The sequence below is a fragment of the Rhipicephalus microplus genome, chromosome 9 (assembly GCF_043290135.1).
Source record: "Rhipicephalus microplus isolate Deutch F79 chromosome 9, USDA_Rmic, whole genome shotgun sequence".
NCBI lineage: Eukaryota > Metazoa > Arthropoda > Arachnida > Ixodida > Ixodidae > Rhipicephalus > Rhipicephalus microplus.
The window spans coordinates 8,376,572-8,402,783 of NC_134708.1; the positions used below are offsets into that span (position 1 = coordinate 8,376,572).

The 26,212-nt window shown below is 43.6% G+C and overlaps 1 protein-coding gene across 1 annotated transcript; it reads left to right on the forward strand.

Annotated features, from left to right (window-relative positions):
• Positions 1 to 669: 669 nt before the first annotated feature.
• Positions 670 to 24,414, forward strand: RYBP (ring and YY1 binding protein). The gene is made up of 4 exons (XM_075873058.1): positions 670 to 989; positions 4,745 to 4,873; positions 8,078 to 8,376; positions 18,166 to 24,414. The coding sequence occupies exons 1-3, from the start codon at positions 964 to 966 to the stop codon at positions 8,367 to 8,369; spliced, it is 447 nt and encodes a 148-aa protein (XP_075729173.1). The 5' UTR covers positions 670 to 963; the 3' UTR covers positions 8,370 to 8,376; positions 18,166 to 24,414.
• Positions 24,415 to 26,212: the final 1,798 nt, after the last annotated feature.

Sequence of the window (26,212 nt, forward strand, 5' to 3'; positions counted from 1 at the left end):
GAAAAAAATCGGGAGAGAGGGGCACGGGTTTTTGTTGCACTAGAGTTACTGTATATGCTACCTTTAGGTAAAGGTAGCATCTCTACTAGGTAAAGGTAGCATCATCTTCTAACCACTACCACCAGGTAAAGGTATCATATAGAGTATATGCTACCTTTAGGTAAAGGTAGCATATTTTCTAGGTAAAGGTAGCATCATCTTCTAACCACTACCACCAGGTAAAGGTAGCATATACAGTAACCCTATGTTGCACGGGTACGGAGTGCCACCCCGTGGCTATGCCCCTGCACTCAAGGCACGTTGTAGGGGGGGTAAATGCCCATTTGAACTATTTAGAAACCTGAGCGCACCCCACATAAATTCGGTCACTGAAGCTGGGATCGAGATTTCAACAGATGTGATCCTATTCAGATATACTAGCGATGGAGTCACAGGATCGTTAAATATCAAATCTCGCGCCTTTTTTTTGATGGTTAAAGTTTGCATATAATTTTTTAATTAAATTTGTTGCGTTATCATTTTCACATTGACTACATTATTTATTTTATTTTTAGCAAATACAGTGTTTTTAAACTTTTTTTTCAATTATTAACCCACTAGCGCTAGTTTTAGCAAACGGCCAACAATTGCGGTGGCAGCGCTAAGCCTAAAAGATCAAAACAAGGTCACGTGACTAAATGTGCCAGCCATCTTGAGCGTCTTTTCATGACTACGACGCCGCGTACGGAGTCTTGCGCGCCCAGTGCGCATTGTGGCAGTGGTGTTGTGCTTGTGCTGCGCCGATTGTGTACAGCCCGCAAGACCTACCGCGTTGCAAGTTTGCCGCTGCACCCGCCGCCAGTCATGGCACATTGGGTGTCGGTTCTACGATCACTGCCTCTAGCACACCAATATCTTCGTAGCCAACAGCACTGCCCTGCAATGCAAAGAAGCGCGCATCTCAGTTCGCACTGCTTTTAGGCCATGGACTCAAAGAAGAGTCCCAATCGGTGAGTATTTCCGTCTCGGAGCCTCGGCTGAGAACACCCGCGAAGTCGGTTTACCGCAGCGAGTCAACTGCCAGCGGTGCGGCTTCATTGGAGGCCATCTCTCGCTTTGACGAATGAAGAAAGAAAAAGAAAGCCTGTTCGCACGCAAGACTCGAATATCCTCTTGTTTAAGTCTGATACACGCCTTTCCCTCGTCATATTGTTTGTTTTCATTCGTCGTACGCCCGCGTATACCGTTTTGGAAATTGGCGGGATCGTATGCGGTGTCAGCCGTGTCTTTCAACTCTGGCTGTTAATTTGCCCGCGGCTGAAAAGCGCGTTGTCTTGGATGAGCGGCGCATAAGTCACCGACCGCTGGGAAAGGAAACTGCCAGATTTTCCGCGCGCTGGCGTGTTGTTCACCCCGCAGTCGTTTTTCAGCCGCGTTCGCGTTTTTTTTTTTCCCCTACAAGCTGCGTCATCTAGTCAAACATGCCCGTCGTACACCGGTAACTGTTGCCCAACTACTCGTCATCTTGTATATGTGACAGAACGTATTACACTGTTGGCACAGATGACGCTAAGCGCTTCGCGAGAAATCACAGGAGGTGGTCACTGATTGCGCAAAGCTCCCCCGCCGGCGTTTTAGAATTGGCAAGGCATCAAAACGTACGCTGCGCGATAGGTGCACAAATACTATCTGTCCAGTTGTCACGGTAAAACAGGCTAGACAAGCTCTAATCAACTTGTTCGTGGCCTAGTACTCGAAGTTCAAATGACGAATGTGTCTCTTAGTACCTATTCATGTTCTGTATCGAGTGCAGGAGAGAGCAAAAGGCAAGGTTCTGTTTAGTGTCGCAGATAACTTGCAAGAGTGGTATCCACGTCTCTAGAAGTGTATTGTTTAAACTGTTCATTAGTTCCGTTGGGTCTTAAAGGGGCCCTGCAACACTTTTTGAGCATGGTAAGAAAACGCTGCCGGTCGGTAGTAGAGCTCCCGAGAACACGTGAGCCAATTATTATAGCACAGCGCGCGCCCTGAAATTAAGAATAAACCAATAAAGTCGGCTGAAAATTGCTTTCGCTTCGCTACAAATGACGGAGGACGCTCGAAAATCACTCGTAGAAGGCCATCTGGCAGCCATTGGCTGATTTGAACATGGCGCGCTCGGTTGTTACAGGGATCGCTGCAGGAGGCTGCCACTTGTCCACACGTGCTTGTGCGATCACACCGAAAGAACCGCGTATTCGAAAAAAAAAAATGCTCAAGGTCACAAGGCGAGCGTGATCTATTTTCTTTGCCCCTGCCATCCCTCCCTGCCTAGCTTCCCTCAGCAGAGCTGTTATGCTTGGCTTGCTCTGTGGCGTACAAACTTATCATGGATGAACACCCGCTCTCCTCTTTCCTTCGTCTTCCTCTTCTGCTTCGCTCCAAGAACACGTACATCAATTTGTCTGGCATGGGTGCCAGCCATAACTCTGATGGGGAGAGAAATGAAGAAAAAGAAATTTTTGGCAAAAAAAAAAATTCTCAGTGAGGTGAGATTTTAACTCGTGATCTGAAGGCAAGCATTGTAACCACTTGGCTGTTCAGTTTCTTTTTTCCATTTTTTTCTTTCCTCAATATAGACATGGTACTTAGAAACGATTCAATACAGAGAGTTCATATGTTCATTCTGCTTGTATTGCAACACAGACGAACAAGTAGCACTAAAGCATTTGCATTCAACTCTGAAGCGAATACATCAAGTAATGTCCTCTTCCAATTAGTCACTAAAACGGCGGTAAGGAGAAACATCTCGCCAATGCGATATACCATTCTGGCTGACTTTCCATTTGCCCATATACATCTGACAAACCATTCTAGTGAAATTGGTTGGTGGGGAAATTACAGGCTCTTTGTTCTTCTGCAACATGGGTGCACTACTAGCATAGCATAGTAGCCTTGTGTTGCAGAGCAGGTGGGTGGGAAAAAGATGTGAAGGTGAGGAAGAGGTGAGAACTCGCATAGAAAGAGAGTGAAATAAAGGGAAGAGATGAAAAGATTAAGAACAAAGTTATACAAAATTGTGTTCGCTGACAGAGGACTTTACAAAGTTGCAATTGTGTATCCTATACTCCGTTTCAGAAGTTCCCTTCAGCACTGTGGAGACCACAGGGCCCCTCAGCCAATAAGGAGGAGTAGCCCCTCCCAATATATTGATTCGTGCCATTTCGTCTGCTCACCGAATTGTTTGTACACACTCATTGATGATTGATATGTGGGGTTTAACGTCCCAAAACCACCATATGATTATGAGAGGCGCCGTAGTGGAGGGCTCGGGAAATTTCGACCACCTGGGGTTCTTTAACGTGCACCCAAATCTGAAAACATGGGCCTACAACATTTCCGCCTCCATACACACTCATTGCAGATAAGGCGGGTTTATTAACTTAAAGATACAGTAAAACTGCGAAACAAGCAGTCACACAAGGAACTTGGAGCGGGGATTTGTAGCTCTGCTGAAGATTAGTAGACGCTCATGCCGGGGGATAACTTCACTTTGTGGCTGTTTCTCTCTGACGCTCTTCCTGGCTCTTGTATAATTGCTTCTCTGTCGACGTGTTCGTTCGCGTCTCTTGCTCTAATGCTTCTTTTCTCTCTTTTTATTGGTTTCCATTGAAAAAGGATCTGACACGCATGAAACGCTGTGCCATGTTAGATGTCCATCAAAGATGTGTTCTTTGTCTGGTGACCCAGCCCAAGCACTTTCTTAGCGCATTAGTCTTAGCAGGTGCAGCTAAGCAAGCAGCATATCTCCCCAACAACGACAAAACGTACCTGATGTTTTATCCTCGGAGTAAGATGAAGCAAATCGATGACGAACTTCACCATTCATTTGTTGCTGTCAGCACAGTGGGCGTGTAGCAAGAGCAAGTTTGGATCGAAGCGGGCGGGCGCTTCCGCATGGGCGCTGCCGTGTTGATTTGTAAACACAGTTACCGGCGGAAAGTGACAAAAATAACGCGTTCGAACTAAATGCCAAGAGTAAATGTATCCGAAATGGATGTGGTGAAACACGCACCAAACAAATACCCATTTTAAGTCAACCCGGTCAATTTAAAAAAAGCCTTATTATATCTGGGACTAAGTTTTGCTGCGCAAGTGGGGGGCTTTCTTACACACCGAAGCTTTGGTAGCGCTGAACCAAAGAGGTGAAACGGAGTATAGACGTCATTCATTGCATACTGTTGATAATAAATAAACATGTGTGCATTTGTGATGTATGATCTGTATATTTCCTACGGTTCTTTCATAATAAAATTAGTTGGTAGTGAGCACCCGTTCCTGTCCACATGTCTCGTGTGTCATTTTTGTCGCTTCACTTTTATTTTTAGATGATGCACCAACTTGTCTCGCAATGCATTCTGTTATAATACACTGCTGATATTTAATCAGTACCAAACGCCTACATGTTTGTAGTATGACTGGTGGTCTTTGTATCTACATGTAACCTGCCATCGGTGGTGTCAAATAATATGTGTGGCAAGATGTCAGCTTTAAAATACTCAATTGATTTCACCTCAGGTTTATCCATCAGTATATTTTGACTAAAAACTGATGCAGCGGCACATTCCAATTCTTGATATGTAACTGTAACAAGTTCCTTTTGCATTAAAGAAACTTGTAATGTGAACTTGTTCCAAGATTGCGGTGGAATGAGGAACTAGCTTTTATGACTCTTTTAGACGAATGTGTACAACACTGGGTTAATCCAATTGTGATGTGTTCGCAGACGTCCGAAGCGGCAGGCGCCGCCATCCAAAGAGGAACAAGTGTGGGACTGCAGTGTTTGTACGTACCGCAACACGGCCGAGGCCTTCAAGTGCCTCATGTGCGACGTACGCAAAGGAACGTCTACCAGGTGAGTGGCCACTCCTTCCTGTTCAGTTTCTCTCGATGGTCTTCCTGCTCCACGTCTCACCGTCCTGTCAGTTGTTGCTTTGATTAAATGCTTTGTACGACAGGAGGAAAAAAAAATGCTCTGTTCAAACATTCAGATGGGTCCTTACCAGTCTTGAGCGGTAACTAGTTACAGACAGTGCATTACATGTGACCGGTTACTTTTACGAGTGACTGTAAATTTTAACTCGCTACATTTTCATTCAAGTACGAATTCTCAGAATTTCTAGCCTGCCATTGTACGTGGTCTTTCCTGACAACCATGATTCAGCAGAATGGTGCCCCTCCCCTTTTTCTTTTTCACAGAACACCTCTTTCCTTTAGTCTTACCGAATTCGTGATGGTGGCTTCTCAATACCCCCCCTCCTCTTTTGCAATTACCTTCTCCTCATCGTTTGCCTGTATTGAATGGGAGGGTACGAAGCAAATACAATCAAGTGTGAAGAAAATCGGTTGCAGCCTTGTAAAAGACAGTAGAATAGAATTAGTAGAATAGAATTGGAAAGCACTAATGGAACAATAACTAGCACTTTTTATTTCATTTAGTTCGCCTTCATGCATATTTGATTCACATTATGCACTTAATCACCTTAATCACGTGGCACACACTTGCTATGTTAATTCACATTATTTTTGTTTGGGTCATTAACTTTAAAGGGGCAATAAAGGGAAAAGTTTTTTTTTTTTTTCATATTAGTAAATCACACTTCGCAATTCGAAATCACTTTACTTGCCACGAGAGTGCGCTCGGTAAGCGCAAAAACTTGCAAAAAGGATATATGGGTGTTCCCGCCATTTTGACATTCTTGCCTCAAATGCCATGGTGTCATTGATTTTGATGGCACGTATTAGGTCCTATGTAGTTCCTAATCGGTGAACACGATTTGGTGCATTGACCTCTAAGGGGGCCACAGGCATAACATACGAAGTTTTAGGAAATTTTGTTTTGCCGATGTTGCCAAATATGACAAATAGTTTTAGAAGTTCGTGATATCACGTGCTGAGATTTTTGATGAGATATTCGAAAATGAAGCTTGGAGCTTCATTTTGTTTATTGATAAAAATATGGAGGGTAAATTCATTGTTTCACTTTTGTGTCATTTTAAAGGCCATTGATGCAGGCTGCCCACTTTTTTCAAACCCTACCAAGCTCCGCAGGGCGACAACATTGGCTTTCAGCACGAAGGGCTAAATCCCAGTGACATTGCACAATTGATAAAATGATCACAATGGCAGTCTTTGGTTTCCTTTAAATTAGAGATTGCTTTTATCTTCAAACTATCCTCTCTTTAAGTATAAAAACGTAGTGAATCATTATGACCCATTCGGTAACTGTCATCACTAAATGCTGAATTATAAGCAAATGCATATTTTGTTTCTTGTGCTTCTATATAAGCATAAATAAGAAGTTAAGGTCTTTTATAACATTTTTATAGTGCCTAAACTTGCCTATTTCTGAATTTTGAGCTTAAATTCCTATAAGTGCCTATAAATGATTTTTTTCAAAATCGGTGCCTGTATGAGCTTTATTTAACCTCAAATGTTGCTTTCGAATGCAGTTCGATACCGCTATTCATGTTACCAGGCAAAATTGAGCTTTTGGAACCTTATGGGTTGCAATCTGTACTCCATCTCAAAAGTTCCTTTCAGTACTGTCAAGACTGTGAGGCCCCTTAGCCAATAGGAAGGCTAATGCCTCTACACATGCATTCATCCGCTTTGCATCATCTGCTTGCCATATCCCTGATGTCTGCTCACGCGCGTAGGGAACAGGGGGTGGCTTCGTGCAGCCTCAGGATGATGGGAAACAAATGTGAAACCGTGGAATGTCATCTAGGGAAAGTAGAGCGTAGGTAAAAAAAAAAATCTGATGCCCATGTTGTTTGTGTTTTGTTTTTCGTTTACTTCTTAAAGGGCGCTTTACCAAGTCACATGAAAAATTTTGGTTAGACACAGGAAGTTGTCGCGTGCCCAATGAAAAGCATTGTACCACAATATTTTTTTTAATTTTTAATCTATTGATAAACATACGAAGGGGAAATCGCCAACATTACAGTTCTGAGAGTTCAATTAATCAATCTAAGCCAATTAATTCTATCACTTTAGTGTCACTTCAACCCTTCTGTAACTATTCACGAGATTTTCTAACAAAATGACCGATGACGACTATATTCTGTTGACGTCATCAACAAAAGTCAGTCTCGTCCAACACCAATGAGGTCTATACCTGCCATACTTGTGTTTCTGGACGTTCGATGGCCATGCTTGTCCGTGTTGGGACATTTACTTGTGTTCGAACTTTCATTTCATCGCCATTTTTCATTTTTGGCATGCAGTGAAACTACCTTCGAGTTATCTTTACTTGTGCAATTAGTCAAATGAAGGAACATCATCCAATTCAAATAGTGGTATTGTTTAGAGTATAAAGTTGGGCATGTTGGTAAGACATAGTTGATCGACGTAGCGCGTTTAAAAACATAGGACAAGGGAAGGGACAGAAGGGAGCGCTTACTTCCAACAAAATCTTTATTTCGAGGAGCGTACATATATATGCTCACGAAATTCGAAGACAACAGATACCTCTTTCATGCGGTAAATACTACATAGGACAAACTGGCAGGTGCATTAATGACTGGCTCCGCGAACACGCTTGCAACGTAAGAAATGGTCGAGATGGTTTTTTGGCACTACATTGCAGCATGTGTGGCTGCAAACCACTTTTTCATGGTACGGTAATCATAGGGAAAAACAGAAATAAAGTGACAAGGGAGATTATTGAAACAGAAAAGATTAGTAGATTAGGGCTGAACTGCGTCAGCACTCCTTCTCTTGGTCTTTGTGAAAAAGAATTGTCGTTTTTGAGATCATAAGTTTTTAGCACATGGCAGTAGAGGGTTTTTCATCTGTTTATCTGTTGTCTTCGAATTTCGTGAGCATATATATGTACGCTCTTCGAAATAAAGATTTTGTTGGAAGTAAGCGCTCTCTTCTGTCCCTTCCCTTGTCCTATGTTTCTAAACGCGCTACGTCAATCAACTAAGTGGTATTGTTTTATTCAGAAAGAAAAAGCTCTAAAAAATGAGTGGGAAAAATTCTTCACTGTTAAAGGCAAGTTTTTCTCTTTCAGTCGCGAGTGGGTTAATAACAAACGCCATGCGCCATGCAGGAAGCCGCGCTTGAATGCGCAGCTGGTGGCTCAGCAGCTCGGCCCAAGCAGCGGCCGCAGGGGCTCGAGCAGCCGGCGAGGGAGCGGGGGTCCCGGTGGGGATGCCAGCAACAGCTCGCGCGGTACCACCCGTCCCCGTCTCAAGAACGTAGACCGGTCCTCGGGCCAGCAGCGAGCCGTCACAGTCAACAACGTCACGGTCATCATCACCGAATTCCAGCCCAAGCGACTCTCTGATGCCTCCTCCTCAACGGACGGAGCACACTCGGACGGACACGCAGAAGCACGCTAAGCTTCAGGTCAGTGGGATATGCATGGCTTCATGTGGCTCAATTCTTTGAGGCGTTTTGTACTCAGTTGTACGAAGTGGCTAAGGAAGAGTGCGACACAAGAGTTTTCAACTTTGTTGCACAGGATCACTTTGCTGAAGGCAGCACCTCTTCTGACGAGTTCTTTGCATGCCGCTTTCTACAAGCCACTGGAAAAGAACATTTTTCTTTGTTCGAAATCAGTATTATTGAAAACAGAGTAGCACAATATTGCTAGCCTTAGATTTGATTCTATTTATGTGAAAACAGAACTTAAATTATTTTAAGATATTATATTTTATTACACTTTAATTAAGATTAATTACCGTGCTGTACAGCAGTCAGTGCGTTAGAATGTTTTTGTTGCAATAGATTGCAAATTGCCTTGAAATTGGGATTTGTAAATTTGATGCACATTATACACAGTTCTTCATAGGCGACTCCTGAAAAAGTTGAAGACCAAGTGTAATGTTAGACTACACAAAAAAACCTAGATTCAGACATTATAATTACATGGTGGCACAATTTTGAAATAGGATTACTGTCGAGGCATCGGGAAACAATTGCAAAACACAATTCTTTCAATCCTGAACTGAAATTTTGCACATAAAATTTAAGCTACATTGATTGTTACAAACTGAGGGGATATCTAAGGGCTCGTATCTTTGTTGGTGCGACCTTAGAGGGTCCCTGCAACACTTATTTAGCATGTTCAGGAAACGCTGCCTATCGGTAGTAGAGGCTTCTGAGGACACGCGAGCCAAGCATTATAGCCCAGTGCACTGCCTGGAATTTAATATTTTCAGTCAGCGAGGAAGCATTTTTTTTTCCTACAAATAATGCCATATAAACAGCCATTGGCTGGTTTGAGCATCACAAGCTGCATATCGTATTTACTCTCATAATAGGTGCTCTTACTTTTGAGAAAATCCAGCTCCAAGTATGGGGTGCGCCGAATACGGGAGGTAAGATTTTAGACTACAGCATAGACTGATAATAATGTGTGTTGCCAAAGTCGCCAATATCCGCACTACAACCGAAACAACTTTCTTCATATACTAGCGCGAAATGTGTTGAGCATTCAGTCTCGCGTGTCTGAGAGTTGAGGGATGTGATGCGATGTGCTTACAAGTATTCGAATTTCCAAATACTATTATTATGTACAGAAATTAAAGAAAAAATCTGATTTCTTGCCACCTGATTGGGGGTGCTCCTATAATTATGCGAGTAAATACAATAGTTATCCTGGTCACCACTAGAAGGTGCCATGTGCTTGTGCACGTACTAATGAACGCACTGTAAGTAAGGCGCTCATTGAAAGGAGAGAAAGAAAAAATGTGCTCAGGGGCTTGACATGCGTGTGATGTCACTTCTTTTCCCTTGTGCCATTACTCCCTGCTCAGCTTCCAGTGCGCTCCTCAGAACGAGAGAGAAAAGTACTCACATTATGCGACAAATCTCTGTAGCTTAAAGGCGAGTGAATGCTAGCTAGTTGGTATATATTCATTGTTAAAAACAGGGCTGTAAAACAACCCTGTTATGTCTTTTTAAAGATTCTGATAAAAAAAACCCGTCTAACACCCTAGTTATTTTTGCACGCTAACCTCAGTTACGACTAACTTCAGTTGGCCCATGTAATCCTCGAAAAGTAGTCATTATTTTGTGTCTGTGAAGCAGGTCACTTGACACAAAGTTCCATGGTTAACGATACAATCATCTAGTTCACCTTTGCACAATCAGTCCGTGAAATATCCCTTGAGGTGTTTCATCATGTCAATGTTTGTTTAAGTAATGGCTATTCTCCTAACTGTGGACTGAGTCACATATGGGCAGTTGGTGCGAAAGCCAAGACAATTCATTTCTTGATATGTTTGGTATAACTTTGTTGCGGGGTGTGTATTGATGGACTGTTTTAAATGCAAGCGTTTCTGTTCTTGAGAAAGGTCTGTCGCTCACTTTGGGAAGAATTTTTCGGCCGTTTTTGGAGTTATGCTATGCTGCCTTCGACCAGAGACATGAGTGGCGCCATTTTCTTAGTTTTAAGGGGAGACGCGGGTCGAAAAGTCGCGGTTTTCCGGAAAATTTTCGCTTTTTTTTTTTACGGCTGTATTGGCATCCTTGGACTATAATCTATTACTTCTGAAAATATCAAGCTGAAATTCGCACGAGAAATTATGAAAAAATGCTTCCAAGTGGGCAGCGGTGACGCGAGAAATGCGCGAAAGTCTCGAAAAACGGCGAAGTTCGCGTCGTCCTGTCGCGAAAACGACGCTTTGGCCGCCATTTGCAATCATGCACGCATGCTGCGAAGGCCGTATCCTTCATAATCCACTAGTAGCCAGTCTCGTGCCTTCACGCAAAATAAACAAAAAACGAGAAAAACAACGCGTACGTCACGCGTTTTGAATATCGCGGCACACAGCGCGAGGCCGCCATTGGACGGCGGTGCGCTCCACGCTCCTCCCCCTCCTATCTCTCCGGCAAAAGAGCGAAGCCTCGGATGTAGCGATCGAGTTTTTCTGCGTTTCTCTGCATTTTTGCGTCATGGCAAGCCCGAAGAAGTGCAGTTCAGATAATGGAAAGTTCAGAACTCGCCACAAGTATCGAGGGAAACGGCGTCGGACGCTTCGCAAAGCGACAGCGAACGACGATGTCGCCCCCGACCATCGCCCCGACGCTCCGACTTCGGATAGGCCTAACACCGTCACCGAACCCTGCGACAGTGGTTGTGAAATAGCCGCTGCCGTGGAATTTGTCAGTGCATCCCAAAGGAAGATTGGATTCTTCGAGAGTGAACGTAGACCGGTAGATGCTGCTACTGCGAACATGCTGCTTTGCGAAATCGATGCGCTGACGGCACTTGTGGCGGGTGCGCAATGCCCAACCTGCCGCGAACGGAAGCTCGGCGTGCGAGAGGCAGCTGGAAAGCGCAAAGGACTTTCGGCATTCCTCGAACTGTGCTGTCAAAATTCTGATTGCCCTGAATCTGCACTTTCGTTCACGCACGCGTCGAGACGTACTGCTTCGGCCAGAAACCAAGGAACGAGCGCTCGTTTTGACAGCGGCAGCTCGCGTGACAGCTTTGCTGTAAACGTGAAGGCAGTTCTGGCAGCACGTGCTATAGGCGCAGGCCACGACCAACTTTCACGTTTTTGTGCGATTCTCGGTCTTCCGAGCCCGATGCATCACAAGACATTCAACGGCATCTGCAAGAAGCTCCATGGTGCGGCGATGACGGCAGTGAGCAAAAACTTGCACCAGGCACGAAACATCACGAAGGACGCAGTCGGCGGCAGAGATGTGCCAGTCATGTTTGATGGCACCTGGCAGAAAAGAGGTCATAAAAGCCACAATGGAGTGGGCACAGTCGTGTCCCTGGACACGGGGCTCTGCCTCGATTTTGAAGTTCTTTCGAACTACTGCCATGCTTGCAGTATACACAGGGACCTTGGGGAGGATGAAGAGATATGGCAAGCTTTTCATCTTCCAGTTTGCCAAAAAAACACTGACTGCTCATCCCATGCAATGGAACCTGCGGCAGCTGTCAATATATGGCAGAGGACCTTGTCGTATGAAACTCCACTGCGATTCACCAGCTTCCTAAGTGATGGTGACAGCAAGGCCTACACTGCAGTCTGCGAGGCAAATGTATACTGTGACACCCCCATTGACAAAGAAGAGTGCACGAACCACGTTGCAAAGCGCTTGGGAACTGCCCTACGGAAATTGGCAACGCCACTGCCACGAGGCGAAAAACTGAAAGATGTGACAATAATAAAACTACAAACATATTACAAGATCGCCATCACGAGCAACAAGGACAGTGTCCGAAATATGTACACTGCCATATGGGCATCGTATTTTCATTGCTGCTCCAGTGATGGTGCCAGTAGCCACAACTTTTGCCCCGCGGGACCAAATTCGTGGTGCAAGCACAAGCGTGCGGAAGCACTGGGGGAGCCTGCACCACGCCACACCCCACTGTTGACGAAGGCTCAAGGATTGGCAATTATGCCTATCTACAAGCGCCTTACAGAGGAGAAACTCCTTATTCGGTGCCTTCATGGCAAGACACAGAATGCAGCCGAATCGCTGAACAGCAAGATATGGCTGCTATGTCCAAAAACAAAGTTCGCCTCCAGAACAACTGTGGAGACAGCCACCGCTCTTGCTGTACTCTGGTACAACAAAGGCCACAGGGGCTTTGAAGAAGTGCTCGAAGGCATTGGAATTCTCCCCTCACAAGATCTGGCCACACATGGTGACCACTGTGACGTCATGCGCATCAGGAAGATGAACCTGAAGCAAACTGCAGAAGCGAGGGCACACCGTCGCAACACAGCGAAGAGAGCTCGTGTTGAGGACACTGACCGCAAGAGCCGTGAAGGACCAAGCTATGGTGCAGGGGACTTCTAGACACTTGCAGTGCATTCAAGGCAAGGTACTTTTCATTGTGCCCCAATTTGATGCAAAAAGAATGATTTCCTAATAAATGCCAACTTTGCGAACTTTCAAACTTGTTTTTCTCATTTTCATTTTTTCTGACAGTTTCACGTTTTCCGGGCAGCCTTTTAGAAACTTATATTCATTGTATAGTAACGAAACTTGGCACACATATTCTTCAACACATGCAGAATGCAAATATCTACTCTAAATTGCAATGCCTGCCAGCATTAGTTGTGAAAATATTAGCTTATTGTTTCAAGGGAGATTGAAAATAATAAGTCATTCAATACAATTTTTTTTTTCTTTGTTCCAATATTTCTGTGACATATCTATATAGATATTTGCACTGTTCAATCTACCAAGAGTCAAATAAGATCAGACACAGTGCTTTTACTGAAAGTTTAGTACATAAAAGAGTGCCCGCAAAAAATGTAACTTTTTGCTATTGTTTATGGCATAACTCAATAATTATAGCAGCTACACAAAAAATGATTGCATATTTGAAATCTGCATGAAAAACTATACTAATAACAAACTTTTCAAGTCTCTATTACTAGAAATAAAAAAAAAACTTTTTCGAGGAGCGTCTCCCCTTAAGCTTCCGTAAAGGAGCCTTGCGACACAAATTAAGCCTTATGTGTTCATCGCCTCTTCTCAAAGTGTGAAATGCACTGGTAATGTTGCACAAGTGGCAATGCCAAAAACAAAGCTGTTGTAGCTCTATTTACGCGGGTAAAGCACGTTTCTGGACTAGAGCGACACACACAGGCTGTTTCTCTGATCGTGACATTTCACCACATGGGAGTGCCGATGTAGGCTGTGTGTTATGATTGGTTCGACACGACAAGCTGGGTGCAATATTCATACAATCCCAGATAGGCCACGCTACCGTGCACTAAAAATGATAAAAACACTCCTTATACTTACTTTCGTACAAAAGGATTTCTGTTTTTAAATGTGAAGATGTGAAAGCAATTGCAAAATGACGCTAGGAGCGCCGCACTACAGCCTCCACAGGTGAGCTGTCCGGAGTGGATATCCGTTGCTCGGGTGTGCAACTGATGGCAGCACTGCGAACTGCGCTTGTATGATTTCAAAGCGAGGACTCGTGCGCTTTCGAGGCCAGGCACCATATAGGACAAAGAACCAGTTCAGTTGGTTTTCTTGTGTGCACTGGCTGCCGACGCTGTTCGAACAACCGTGGGTCTCTGTTTTTAGTATTAATTTAAAAAAAACAGCACTTCGCTTCATATAATTGTGGCCACTTGTTTCAGCGGCAAGTGCTGTGCAATAGTGAAATACTGCTCTGCGCCTCTGTACGATCGTCTGCCCATAAAAAGGGCATTAGCTTTCACATTTATCTTAAGGACCCTAAGCTGAGGAAGAAGTGTATAGTCAAGCTCAGAATGGGAAAGCGCCCCATGCCTTCATCGACCCGAGTGCAGCAAGCGCCTCGCCGACAGTGACTTCTGCTATGTCCGCTGTACGCATCGCTCTTCGGTAAGCTAGTAACTGTGTCTGAGCCCCTCACCAGTGCTTCGGCCGTTTATAGCACGCACGCTACTAGCATAGGCCACTTACACCAAGTACAGTGCTGTCCTAAAATTTACTATCGTTGCACTGCAGAAAAAATATGCTAAGGAGAAGCGTAGGCACGCCCTTATTTAGGATAGTTATGAAAACCAACGTCCATTTCACGGGTGGACAAAGCATTTTGAGGCACAGAGCAGTACTTCACTATTGCACAGCACTCGATTACCACAGAGAAAAAATATATTCGTTAGTAACACACTGTGTTCAGAGAAACTGAATGAGGATTATTTGTCGTGAAATCGATCCCCACAGAGATGTATGGTGGTTTTGCGAGTCGACTTGTTTGCAGGACCAGATTCGTGACGGTGATGTGATCTCCGTTGACGGTCTCGACTGTGCATTCAGCTACGCGGCCTGCATTGTACACTGCCATGCCATCGATGAGACACCGCGACGTTCCACTTTCACAAGCTGTACCTACACACTTGTAGATGCTGGGGAAAGGCGCACTTATTCACTCTTTCATTACTGCGCCTATTCAAATCATTCAATTTGAACCATGCATTTTTCAAGTTTCAATTCTCATGCGCTCGCGGAGCTTGCCGGCACCTTACACCATCTAGGTAAGAAAGTGGGAAACAAACAACGAGATCCGCTATATTTAGGTTTTCGTTTGCTTTAGGGAAGTTTTTCTTTCACCACAAGAAGTTTCGGGTTGCTGCGTGAGCGCACCGATCATGTTGCAATTTTGTCGTGTGGACGTTTTTCAAAAGACACGTTTTTCACTAATCGAGCGCCTCACCAGTATATTTTGAGGATGTGATCAGTACTGATGTTATGGATGCGTCAAGTCGAGCCGCAACACCCTGCAAGTGAGTGTCGGCTTTATGTGTGGCATACATTTTGTTGTTTAATTAGCAGCTACGGGCAGCGTAGCGTGTACTCACAGCAATTTTACTCATTTTGATAGTCCTAACGTTCTACTAATATGATTCTTTGTTGGCATCTGTCAAGTGTATGCAGTGTCTGTCGAGATGAAACCCGGGGTCGAAGTCAGAGGCGTACTCCAGAGTTTCACAAGGCGCTTCACCCGGGTCGTTGATTTATTCCAGCTGTTTTACCCTGCACAGCTGACCAGCATGATCTGTGAATACACCAACAAATATGTCTGGATGCATATTTTGTAGAGGCAGACGTATGTGGAAAGAGGGAGTTCGTGGAGGAACTTCGCTCCCGATGAAGTGCATTGGAATCCTCATTTACAGTTGCCTCACGTTCACCTCTACTAGAATACCTCAGAGTTATTTTCAGGCCTCATTTCTCCTCATATTATGCCCGGAAACTTTTTTTTTTCGTTCATTGCCTTTGTAAGTGTCGTCATGGACGGACAACACTTACAACAGACAGACCCCATCTGCGTAAGCTGCACTGGATAGCCCATCTAGGGCATCACCCTTGCTAACTTTTTTCTGGAAAGAACAGTTTCTGGCAATAATTTTTGAAACTTGGACAACCTTTTTGCATTATAAGAAGCTACAAATTGTATATCTTGAATTATTTTTAAGTTTTTTTTTTTCAAAACGCTGCTTGCATAATCACTGTATAAAATTTTGTTTATAAACAATTTTTTCTTAATTGGCATAATAAATATATATGCATCATTTATGTTATTGAGCAGACCATTCATTTAGCTGTTTGGTACCAAAGAATGTAAATAAGGCATTATTATCTAGCCGCAAGAAATTTTTTACAATTTGTAAAAACGGCCGCTTTTCCTGTGGTAGCAAGAGAGTTTAAATTTTGAAAGAAACAACCAACAAATTAGTATCGTATGGTGGAAACTGCAGATGACGAGCGAGAACATTCACAGATAGTTTGACTTTCTTACTAACAATGTGGTTGGTGGCTTCAGCGTGCTCATCAGCCATCCAGGAGATTTCATGACCCTGTACAACTAAAACAAGTTCATAATTTCACTCGAAAACATTAGTTGGCAGGCATCAGTTGGATTTCGCGAGGTTGTTCGTTTGACAAAGTTCTCCTCCTGAAGTAGACAATCTGCTTATGGGAGCAGCATGGTTGAGAGCGAAGTCTTCGCTGTGAAGTCACTCTCGAGAGGGCGCCACTCCAAGATCTTGAGGCCAGTAAGATGGGTGCAGTGATTGGAAATGGCCTTTAACATCAACGGGAGAGCAAAATGCGAAAGGTAACATTCTCTCTTATAGTCTGCTGGGGTCTTGAAGTTTGAAGGCTAATAACTTCCGTTACTGGATAATAATTTCGATAATCCTGCTGCTTTCATTTGAGTATTCAGCACTGATTCTGATGCTGTAGAATTCAGATGAAAAAGTGTTGCAGGGCTTATTAAACTGAAGTGGGTAAACCTCAATTTGGTGCAAGCAGGGTTAGTGGGATAACCATGATTGAAAGGATTCCTGACAGTGAAATTTTCATTTTACTTTTTTACTGTAATTTGTAGCCTTCTGTTTGGTAAAGCCGAATTCAAATTGTAAATGCACTACGGTAATATATAAATAATACCAATATTATAATTGAGACAAATTTCTTTATTGAAACTTCAAAACGTCTGCCTAAAATCATCTAAAAGTAGTGCTTCACAGCGAGGGGTGCCTGAGAACACGTGCGCTCAATTTTCGGTGGTGCTGATTTTGTAGATTTGAAATCGGGGGATCCATGCGCAGTGAAGAATGAAACAGTTTGAGTGCTTTAAGTGTGTTCCCGTCAGAAAAAAAAAAAAGCATTTTTGGCGTAAGCAGCAAAAACCAGTTCAAGAGCAGCTTGACTACAGAGAGAGAGTAGCGACGAACAATAGCCCTCATTAGGTGCCAGGCATGGTTTCATGGTTGCACCATGAATGTTCTGTCACGTTGACAGCACTCTCTTGTGGATCGTCACAAAGAGTCATACGTCATACTACGTCATACTAGTGCTGATGTTGCAAGGTGCTGAAAACTCAGATGAGGTTTTGTACTCATTTTAAAATCAAATTACAATTTTTTATAGGCTACACTCGTTACTTATAATCGGTCAAAAATGTTCATGCATGCATGACTAGCAAACAACACAAGCATCTTGAGTTTTCAATGTTTGTCAGTGGTCGTAAGGAAAGTGAGGTTGCCGTAGCTGAGGGTAGCATTCTCGTGTAATTACAGTATAACTACACTTGTACTTGACGGATCCCAAACATTTTGTGACGGTCGGCGCATGAGCCAATAAACTCCTTTAATGAAACCAGTTTATAATTACTTGGGAAAGTGTTTCATGCCCTTTTAAACAGCCCCATGTGTTTGATTCAAACTGTGCAAATTATGATTCGGACACACAATGGGAACACATGACAGCGCTGCCTTCCAGCAATTTATCAGATTATATAATCAGCCGCTTCAGTGCGCATGTCAATTCATTGCGCGTGCCCCAGGTGGTTTGAGTCCTCCGCTATGGCGTGCTTCATAATCACACTAGGTTTTTGTCACATTGAATTCCAGAAATACTTGTTACATTTCTGCATTTCCCTTGTGGTATTGTGTAAATGCTAAGTATAAGAAGGCACATTGAAAGTTTCTTACTTATATTTGCACGTATTTTTATGTTGACCTACAATTAATTGTTAGGGATGGTGGGATACAACCTCGGGTACAACCTGGGCTGTTTCTCGAAAGCACCACTTTTAGCACTTTAGTATGTAATTGTCTGGTGCATCTCTGTTGCAACAACCAGACTCATTGTTCTGAAGGGATGTTGTGGATATTGAAAGCATCATTGCACTCTGCTTGCATGCAGGTGAGGCTGACATAATGGTCTGAACCTGCCAGCTACCTTCGCACCACACTTGTGTTCTCCTTCTGCCCATCCCTTTGTCAGCCCCGAGATTTGGTGCCAGTGACGCTGTTTATCCCTGTTGCCAAGGTGGTTGAGGGTGTGAAGTCAAGCATTCCGTCAGATCCTCTCCGGCCTGTTCAGTGTACAGCGCTACAGTGTCGTGACATTTCTGTTGCCTGCAATGTTATTTTCACGTCAACTCGTGACCGCCTCCTTTCTCGGATTCCAGGGCTGCCCAAGTTCGCACTGGGCTACCCTGTCAACTGCACTCATATACCACCCAGCTTCCCATCAGTGTAGACACTAAGTGTGCACTAGAGATACACTGGGTGGTTGTAGAACAACTGTGGGGTGTCTGACAGAGAATGGTGTTCGTAAGAGAAGTGCTCATACATATAGTGTGGCCAATTCAAGCCACTGGAAAAAGACTATAGTGCACATTAGCATTCACAGTTTGGACTTCAATATTAATGGTGCGTGTGTATGTGTGGCCAGGCTCTATTCCATGCGTTGGATCACTTGCCTGACCCCAACTGGTGTGGTTGTCATCTCGGACATGTGTGTGGGTTAGTGTGAGTGATTCCAAGATGTGTGCCAGTCGATTCCAAGTTGGGGCCTGTATTAGACTCTCTGCTGTGAAGAGGAAATCGCCAGGATTGCCTTGACTGGCGGAACAAAACATTGCGACTCTTCTGTTTGCAGCACGGAGTCTGCCGCTTGTGCTGCCATGTACATTTCTCTTAAATGTGTTCTGACAAAAAGCGATTACGTAATTAGGGTTTTTGAACTTCAATGGCAACGAGAAATGGGTTCTGCATGGGACAAGCTAAGTTGTGAAATTGAGTTGCACAGGTGCTTGCTGTTGTTGTGACGTGTAATATTTTTTTACATGACCAATAAGAAATCTGCATGTGCTTTTCTGCTTTCTTGCATCAATTTTTTATAACACATAGACACGTTAAATACTGAACAAAATTCTTGGATGTTGGTGCATCATTGAGCATCCTTTTAATCTGAGGAGCTCTGCTTGTTTGCTATGTAGAAAGCTTTTACAGTAGTAAAATTTGAAGTCGGCTTCACTTTGCAGTCCCTCTCACTGTTGATTCAGATATTTTTAGAGAACCTGTAATTGAACATGTTCTTATCATCTCCATCGTGTAAAGAAAGACGAGTACAGGGAGAACATTTCTAGTTAAAGGCCAACCTAAATGAAATTTGAGATTGTGTAGAAACTTTAATTAGATGGTACAGGTGTGGAGCATCATCCGGCCAAGGTTGTGCATTTGAAATATGAGTTGCGTTGGGTAAAAAAAAATCTCACAAGAACATGCGTTGCTTGTACTGAAGCCTTAAAAAAAAAAGCAACATTTCTTCAAGATAATGATGTAGAGCTCGGAATGTTCGAAGAACCAGCTCATCACTATGGTGTTACCTACTGCATTGGGCAGTGTTGTTTCGCAGGAACATTTTTAGAGGTACTGGTCTTATGATCTACGTAAGGAAGGATTGGCGTGCACCTATTTATAATAAGCACCATGCCATGGAGCAAATCTGTGCTTTTCTTTGAAAAAAGAAGTTGACATAAAACTTTGACTCGGCTTAGGATTCAAACATCAAATAGTCTTTCCCGGAGCTGGTTGCTCTACCATGCAAGCTAACCAGGAATCTAGTAACTAAATGCACGCATTGCCTGGTGAGGTGCAATTTATATTTGTCGGTTCTCAGCCCTGAAGCTCTGAGGAGGCTGCTTCAACAGCCATAAACTACCATTCGCTAACAATCGGTACAGTTAGTTTAATTGTAGTTTGCCTTCAATGAAATGTTCACTCAAATACAAGTCGTGATTTTATCTTGAGTGGCACACTGTAATATATTAGCAACAGAAGTTGCAGCCACAGTTTTAACTCCCCATCACGACCAGATGAGGATTCCTTAGCAGAGAAAAGAAATCTCAAGCTGTAGTATTTTAACAATGACGTGGGGCGCAACCACTTGTGCGGGGTTTTCGAAACTAATGCTAGAAGGAAGTGAGATGCTAGTGTGCTTGTCTGGCCACACTTGAGCCATAGTGAGGACGATGGGAAGTACAATAACTGGCCTGGCTTAGCTTATTGTTTGTCACCTCATGCGACTGTAGCTCTGTAAATACCTTCCCTGGCAATAAAAGCACTGCAGCATATCGCTGATGTTTTCTTTAGCACACTCCGGCAACCATGTGTGATCAGGATCTGTGCACACCTTTCAAAGTGCGTTAGGTTGCTTGCATGGTGTTTTCACCAGTGGTAACACACATCAGTGTGCCACTGCATCTGTTTTTTAATGAAAATTGTACAGTTCACCATGCCTGGTGCAACTTTGCATCAGTAGAGCGAAAAATTGTGAATTACTAGAAACACACAGGAAAAGGAACTGACATTGAATAGAATCTGTAGCTAAGCGAGGGAGTGAACATATTTTCAAGCGCTGTGCTTCCCTTCATTCCCACTGCGGTTTAGAGATAAGTGCCATTGCTCAGCAATCCTCATTGATTTGGAAGTATTAGTTTAATTCACCCCCCTATGGCACAATCATGTCATTCCATTAGGCTTCGCTCTCACAGCCGTCAAATGCAGGCATGGGTCTGGATTTCGTCGAGGCAGAGTGTTCTCTAGTTTTCTTCTTGAGGGCGGGCAGACATAAAAGTTGAGAGACAGTTTGAGGAAATGACTAAGCTTTGTAATTCGACATTGAGAAGAAGTCACAAATGCCTGTTCTACAGGGCAGCAGCTCGAAAGTGTCACAGCTTGCGAACGGGTCATACAGGTGTCCATTTCGCCAGAATCCACCACTTTGTGTTTGCATTTCACAGCAAGTTGGATATAGGCCAGTCGAGTGGAAATTAGTGTGGCAGAACTACGAAAACGTTTCATTGTTGATGTCTCTACTGCCTGTTCGTAGGCTGTTTCGTCGAGTCTGTGGTGCGTTTTCATGACGGCTGTTTGAACGAGGCCTCTTTCTTTTTATGAGCTAACTAGCACTGCCAAAGGTTTGGTGGCTTTGGGAAGTATGCACCCAGCTTTGCCCTTGGCAGGCAATATTTGTGTGTTCATGTCTCTAAAGCAGCTCCCGCCGCATCCCTTGCACTGCCCGTGTACTTTTGTATTGATATTTCCCCTGCCGATTGTCTGGCTTACGGCACATTTCATCGGAACCCTTTGTACCCCTCTCACCAACCAACTTGCCCCCTCCAGTGAAGTTTTATTTTTTACAAAGCTCTAGTTCTGTTCGAAGAGATGCTCGAAAGAAACATATTTTGCTTGTAGTTAGTAAATTGTTCTTCCACAGTACCAAAAGCATCACCCCTGCGGCAAGACAATGAATCAAGTGATGAAAATATACGCTGCTGCAATGCCTTGGAAGTTTACACACGTACTTGCCACAATGACATAGACTTTTGCAGCTTTTCTCAGTCCTTCCGCAACTGTTTACTGGTTATTCTAGCATATTCATAGACTTGACAGTGCGAGTTTTGGAAATTTTGATTAAGCCAGTGTGGCCAGATACAAAAAAATACTGAAATCCATTTCATGCTGACAATTTGGTGCTGAAGTTCTGAGAGTGGATTAAGAAATTGGATATTGATCTTTATGTCCTTTTCTTACAATGAATGTACAATGAGGTTGACTAGAGCTTTTGGTGATAATTTATCTCTATGAACAGATTCGGTCTTTTGCTTCATGTCCCTTCGAAGTGCTTGAACCTTACATTATGTTGCAACTGTGTTCACTCTAAGCTTAACGAGAGTATTTGGGGAGTCTTGGTCACAGTGCACACACTATAGAAATCAAGGATTTGGGGAGTTTTTCTCCTACACAACATAACAGTCATCTGACTTGCTCATATATCCTTTCCTGAAGACCCGGTGCTGGCCACTTTCCTATGGAGAATGCTATGTCACACTGATACTGCATGTGCCATTTGCGACTATGAACCACCGCTGTGATAACGCATAGAAAGTACTGATGTAGATGATGATTATTGTTGTGTAGCAGAAAACACTCCCCAAATACTAATTTTTTTTTTAATGTGCACTCGCTCCTTTCCTATCAAAAGTTCTACTGATCACTGCAGGCCTTTCTTAAATGAAAGTGCCAGACGTGCAGCAATAACACTGGGAAAGCACCAAAATACATGAAGATATTTGTCATGTGGCAGAAAGATGCCCCAAGTATGCCTTTGTATAATGTGTTGGTACTATTACAAGTCCGTTGCTAGGAATATTAAACTAGCAGCATAGCTTTGCCAGCAATGCTTAGTATGCAGCTCGTAACCACATTAGCGAAAACATAATTTTGTTGAAGTTGACCTTAAAAGGTAGATCCTGGAACTGGGACAGGTCTAGTCTGTGTCAAAACGATTGTGGAGTGAACGTTCCACTATTGCAACAGTAGAATTTCTAAACAATTTTGTTATGCTGCCGAGAAGGAAAATGTACAGCGTTATGTTGTTCAGCTAGCATGTCTTGCATTTCTTGCAACTGGAAATCTGAGCACCAGTTGTGTCCGCAGAGTAGAAGCAAGCATGTATTCCACGGCCTGAAATCTTTAGACGCCGATAACATGCTACGTGCAGCGGCAGCTAGCATCATCTTAGTCAGCTGCATATTCTTAAGCTGTGATGAAATATATTTTTTCTGGCGTACACGTATGCATATGTATTTTTCTCCCAGAGCTGCAGTGTTTCAGAAGTGCAAGCGGGTGTGTGCTCGGTATGAACAAGGAAAGGAACGCCTAATCTGTGTTCAAATTATGGGTCTTGCTAGTTGCTTTAATATAACATCACGCAATGCTCTTTTCCGAGAGACAGTGTGGTAAAACAAAAATCCTGCTCGTAGAATTTTCATTTTAAGCAAGCAAGCATAGAAATTGCAGACCTTGACCACAAATTTGTCGTTCTCTTTTCACATGCAAAAGTCGTGTAACAAAGCTGCCATTAGAAATTGTCCAGGTTACGCTGGTGCATACTCCAGCACAGTATAGATTGAGGTGCACTGGATGGGGGCAAGAAAATTGGTCATATGGACTGTGCACACCTTACAAAGGGAACTGTAGAGGTGATGGTGTGCATGTTTGTTGCTGTCTGTGCTGTATAGTAGCCTCTTGGTAAAGGAGGTTCCACATAACACTTGATATTACGATATAGCTGGCAGATTTTGGCTGTTGTCATTAAGAAATATTGTTTGATGCTGGCTCGTTCGTGTCCAGACTTCGCATCGAGATCACTTTTTGGTCTTTCTCTCTCTTTGTAATTATGTATTGGCTTTGGAGGCCTGCTTGAGTCTATGAGTAGTAGTAATAAAGAAAAAGCTGTTGTTTGGCTGAGCAAATAGAGGCTATCCAGTTGTGTTAAGGGTTTTTGGACGGTCATATATTGTTGCTCTTACTATTGATTTTACTCTGTCTTTTCATCACACAGAGTGGCTAAAAGCAGCGGCATGGTCATTGACAAGGGTTGAAATGAATGGGTATTATAAAATAATTGCATTAGTTATATGCACTTGAGTTCTTATAGGCAAATGAAGCATTTAATCACTGCAAGAACTCTATCATCTGCTTCATTTGGATATAGTGATACTTAGTGGCACTTCAGTATCCATATTGTATTAGATTATCTTGCTCTTTCCTTATTGTCTATTGTTTTGCCGCCGGGGTGTAACGTTGGTGCCACCTGGATTATTTATTCAGTGCTTTGATGTTGAATCATGGGTAGAATGTTTACACTATTGTCACTGTGGTTGCCACTGGAACGTTTTTGTACAAGTGGGTGCCGAAAGTGCGATCTTGATGCAAGGTGTGAGCAATAAGGACGAAGTTGGTTAATAAGAGTGGTTTCTGAAAGTTATTTTGCCGAAATGTGCATGTTAATATTTGCCATCTCGCAGTGCATAGACTGCGAACTGCTCAAGATGGCACGTTGCGGGGGGCCAAAAAACGCATGACCCTGCAGTGCTCTTTTTCTGGTCATGGGGAAAGAAAAAACAAAAGAATGTTTCTCGCTTGCTTGGATATCCTGTTGAGGACCTCATTTTGGTGCGGGATCTTATTTATTGCTCCAGGAGAGACCTTCCGTCTTGCACATCTGATGTGTGAGCTTGCTCTGCTGTGGACCCTTCAGATCGTGCAAGACTAGAGTTTTTAGAAGTGGAGAAAATAAAGTTTTTTTAACACTGCCTGCCTTGCTGCCTCATGTATAGGCATTCTTTCGGCTGCCCTATGCCCGCCTGCCTGACTCATTTTAGGAGAGAAATGTTACGTTAAGCTAAGTTGGTAGATTTTTCACTGGCAACCTTGGGTTTCTGTCCTTGCTTGCAAGTACATCTTTCAATTCTTGCGCATTAGTAGTTGTACAGATGTGAATGGGTCCTGATAGGCCAAGTACGAAACAATAAAAAGTAAGTGCAAGCCAAAAACAAACTGGAGGCAAGCGTTTGCTTTTCCAGTGCTCGTTTACTATCTGACATGAGCAGATGCAAGGTACTTCAGATACAATTCCAACTTGGACTTGCTCAAGCAGCACTTCCACAAGATTCAAATTTTGACAACCTTTTTACTGCAACTTGTAAGTTGGTGGAACAACTGTGATTTAGTAAGGGAATGGGCCATCTGGCAGTAGCGGGAAATGTTTATGCTCGAAAATGTGGAATCTAAATATCGGCATCATGAGTGATGCTGTCCAGGAGGGATTGTAATTCTGGTGTTTGTCTAATTCACATTCAACTTGTGCACTTCACAAGGATGCTTCGTACCTATATAAGTATAGAAATATGTCGCTGCAGCTCTGTAGCACTGGCTCACGAAGATAGCTCAGAAATTGCTAAATTGTACTCAATTATACTCGTGAATGGCGTACTATTTCATGAGAAACATTTCTTGAACTGTTCGCGGTTGTAGTCCGTGGCATGCTTGTGTGGAGGAAAGCAACCATGGTGCCTCTGGTGGGACCACGCGTAGACCCAGTTTTTTTTTTTTTTTTCATGCTAGGGCCAGCTTTTCCGATAAAAATGTTAGATTGTATGTTTACTATCAACAATGAGTTCTTTCTCAGGCCGATGGGCATTCTAAGAGGGCATAGTATCTTTGTCAATGGTATTACTTCTAAAAAAAAAAAAACGCCAGGCCTGCGCTGAACGCGTAGCATAGTCTAGGTGAAAGCTAGAACAGCGGCGTTTCAGAGCCTTTTATTGCGATAGCAATTATACGGACACACTCGGCTGGACTTTGTCGCCGGCGTTACTCACCGTATATGTATCTGTATCTATATATATGTAAACGTAAGAAAAATAATCTAGAAAAAGACTCCGGCGCGTGGAATCGAACGTGGGATCTGAATCGTGAGTGCGCGGTGTTTACCACAGAGAAGCGCCTCTTTCAATGTTCAAACGGCGAGCTATCCACTTACGGCTGCTGATTGGCCTCTCGAGGGGGAACCATTGTGTTTTCAGCATTACCAGCAATATGCCTCAATGAGCGCGCGTCGCCACATCGTCATGGCGCGGCGGCGCGTGCTCTCATTTCCCACGCGTACTTTGCGCCGCGGAGAGGAGGGTGGCGACGCTCACTCGCGCGCCCTTATCTCGAGGTGTGGAGTATCGTATGTCTTGGCTGGCCTTGGGCTTTCAGGAACGATTCTGTCATAGTTACCGAACGCACAAAGGCCACTGCAATCGTTGCAGTCTCCGTTTGAGAAAAGGGCGCGCTTTTCAGACACAGCGAAGTAACAAATGAGACGCTTATTCGCGTTCATCTGTCCCTGTTAGTACGTTTCTTGCGTCATTTGTGCGTGAGAAACGCGGGGCCTGTTTCGATCTGCTTGGCATTCTGCGCGTCACCTTCCAATTTGTTGCTATCGCGTTCATTGCTTCGCCTTTGCGGCAAAGCTGTGCCTTTTTTCTAAACACTTTTTGGGTAACTGCTACAAGCACACTTGCTGGCTACCCACTACGCCATAAATAAGCATAAATTTCGTGTAG

Coding starts and splice junctions, on each gene's coding strand:
- RYBP (XM_075873058.1), top strand. CDS start 964: ATGGACTCAAAGAAGAGTCCCAATCG. Junction 990..4,744: donor TCAAAGAAGAGTCCCAATCG/GTGAGTATTTCC, acceptor ATGTGTTCGCAG/ACGTCCGAAGCGGCAGGCGC. Junction 4,874..8,077: donor CGCAAAGGAACGTCTACCAG/GTGAGTGGCCAC, acceptor TGCGCCATGCAG/GAAGCCGCGCTTGAATGCGC.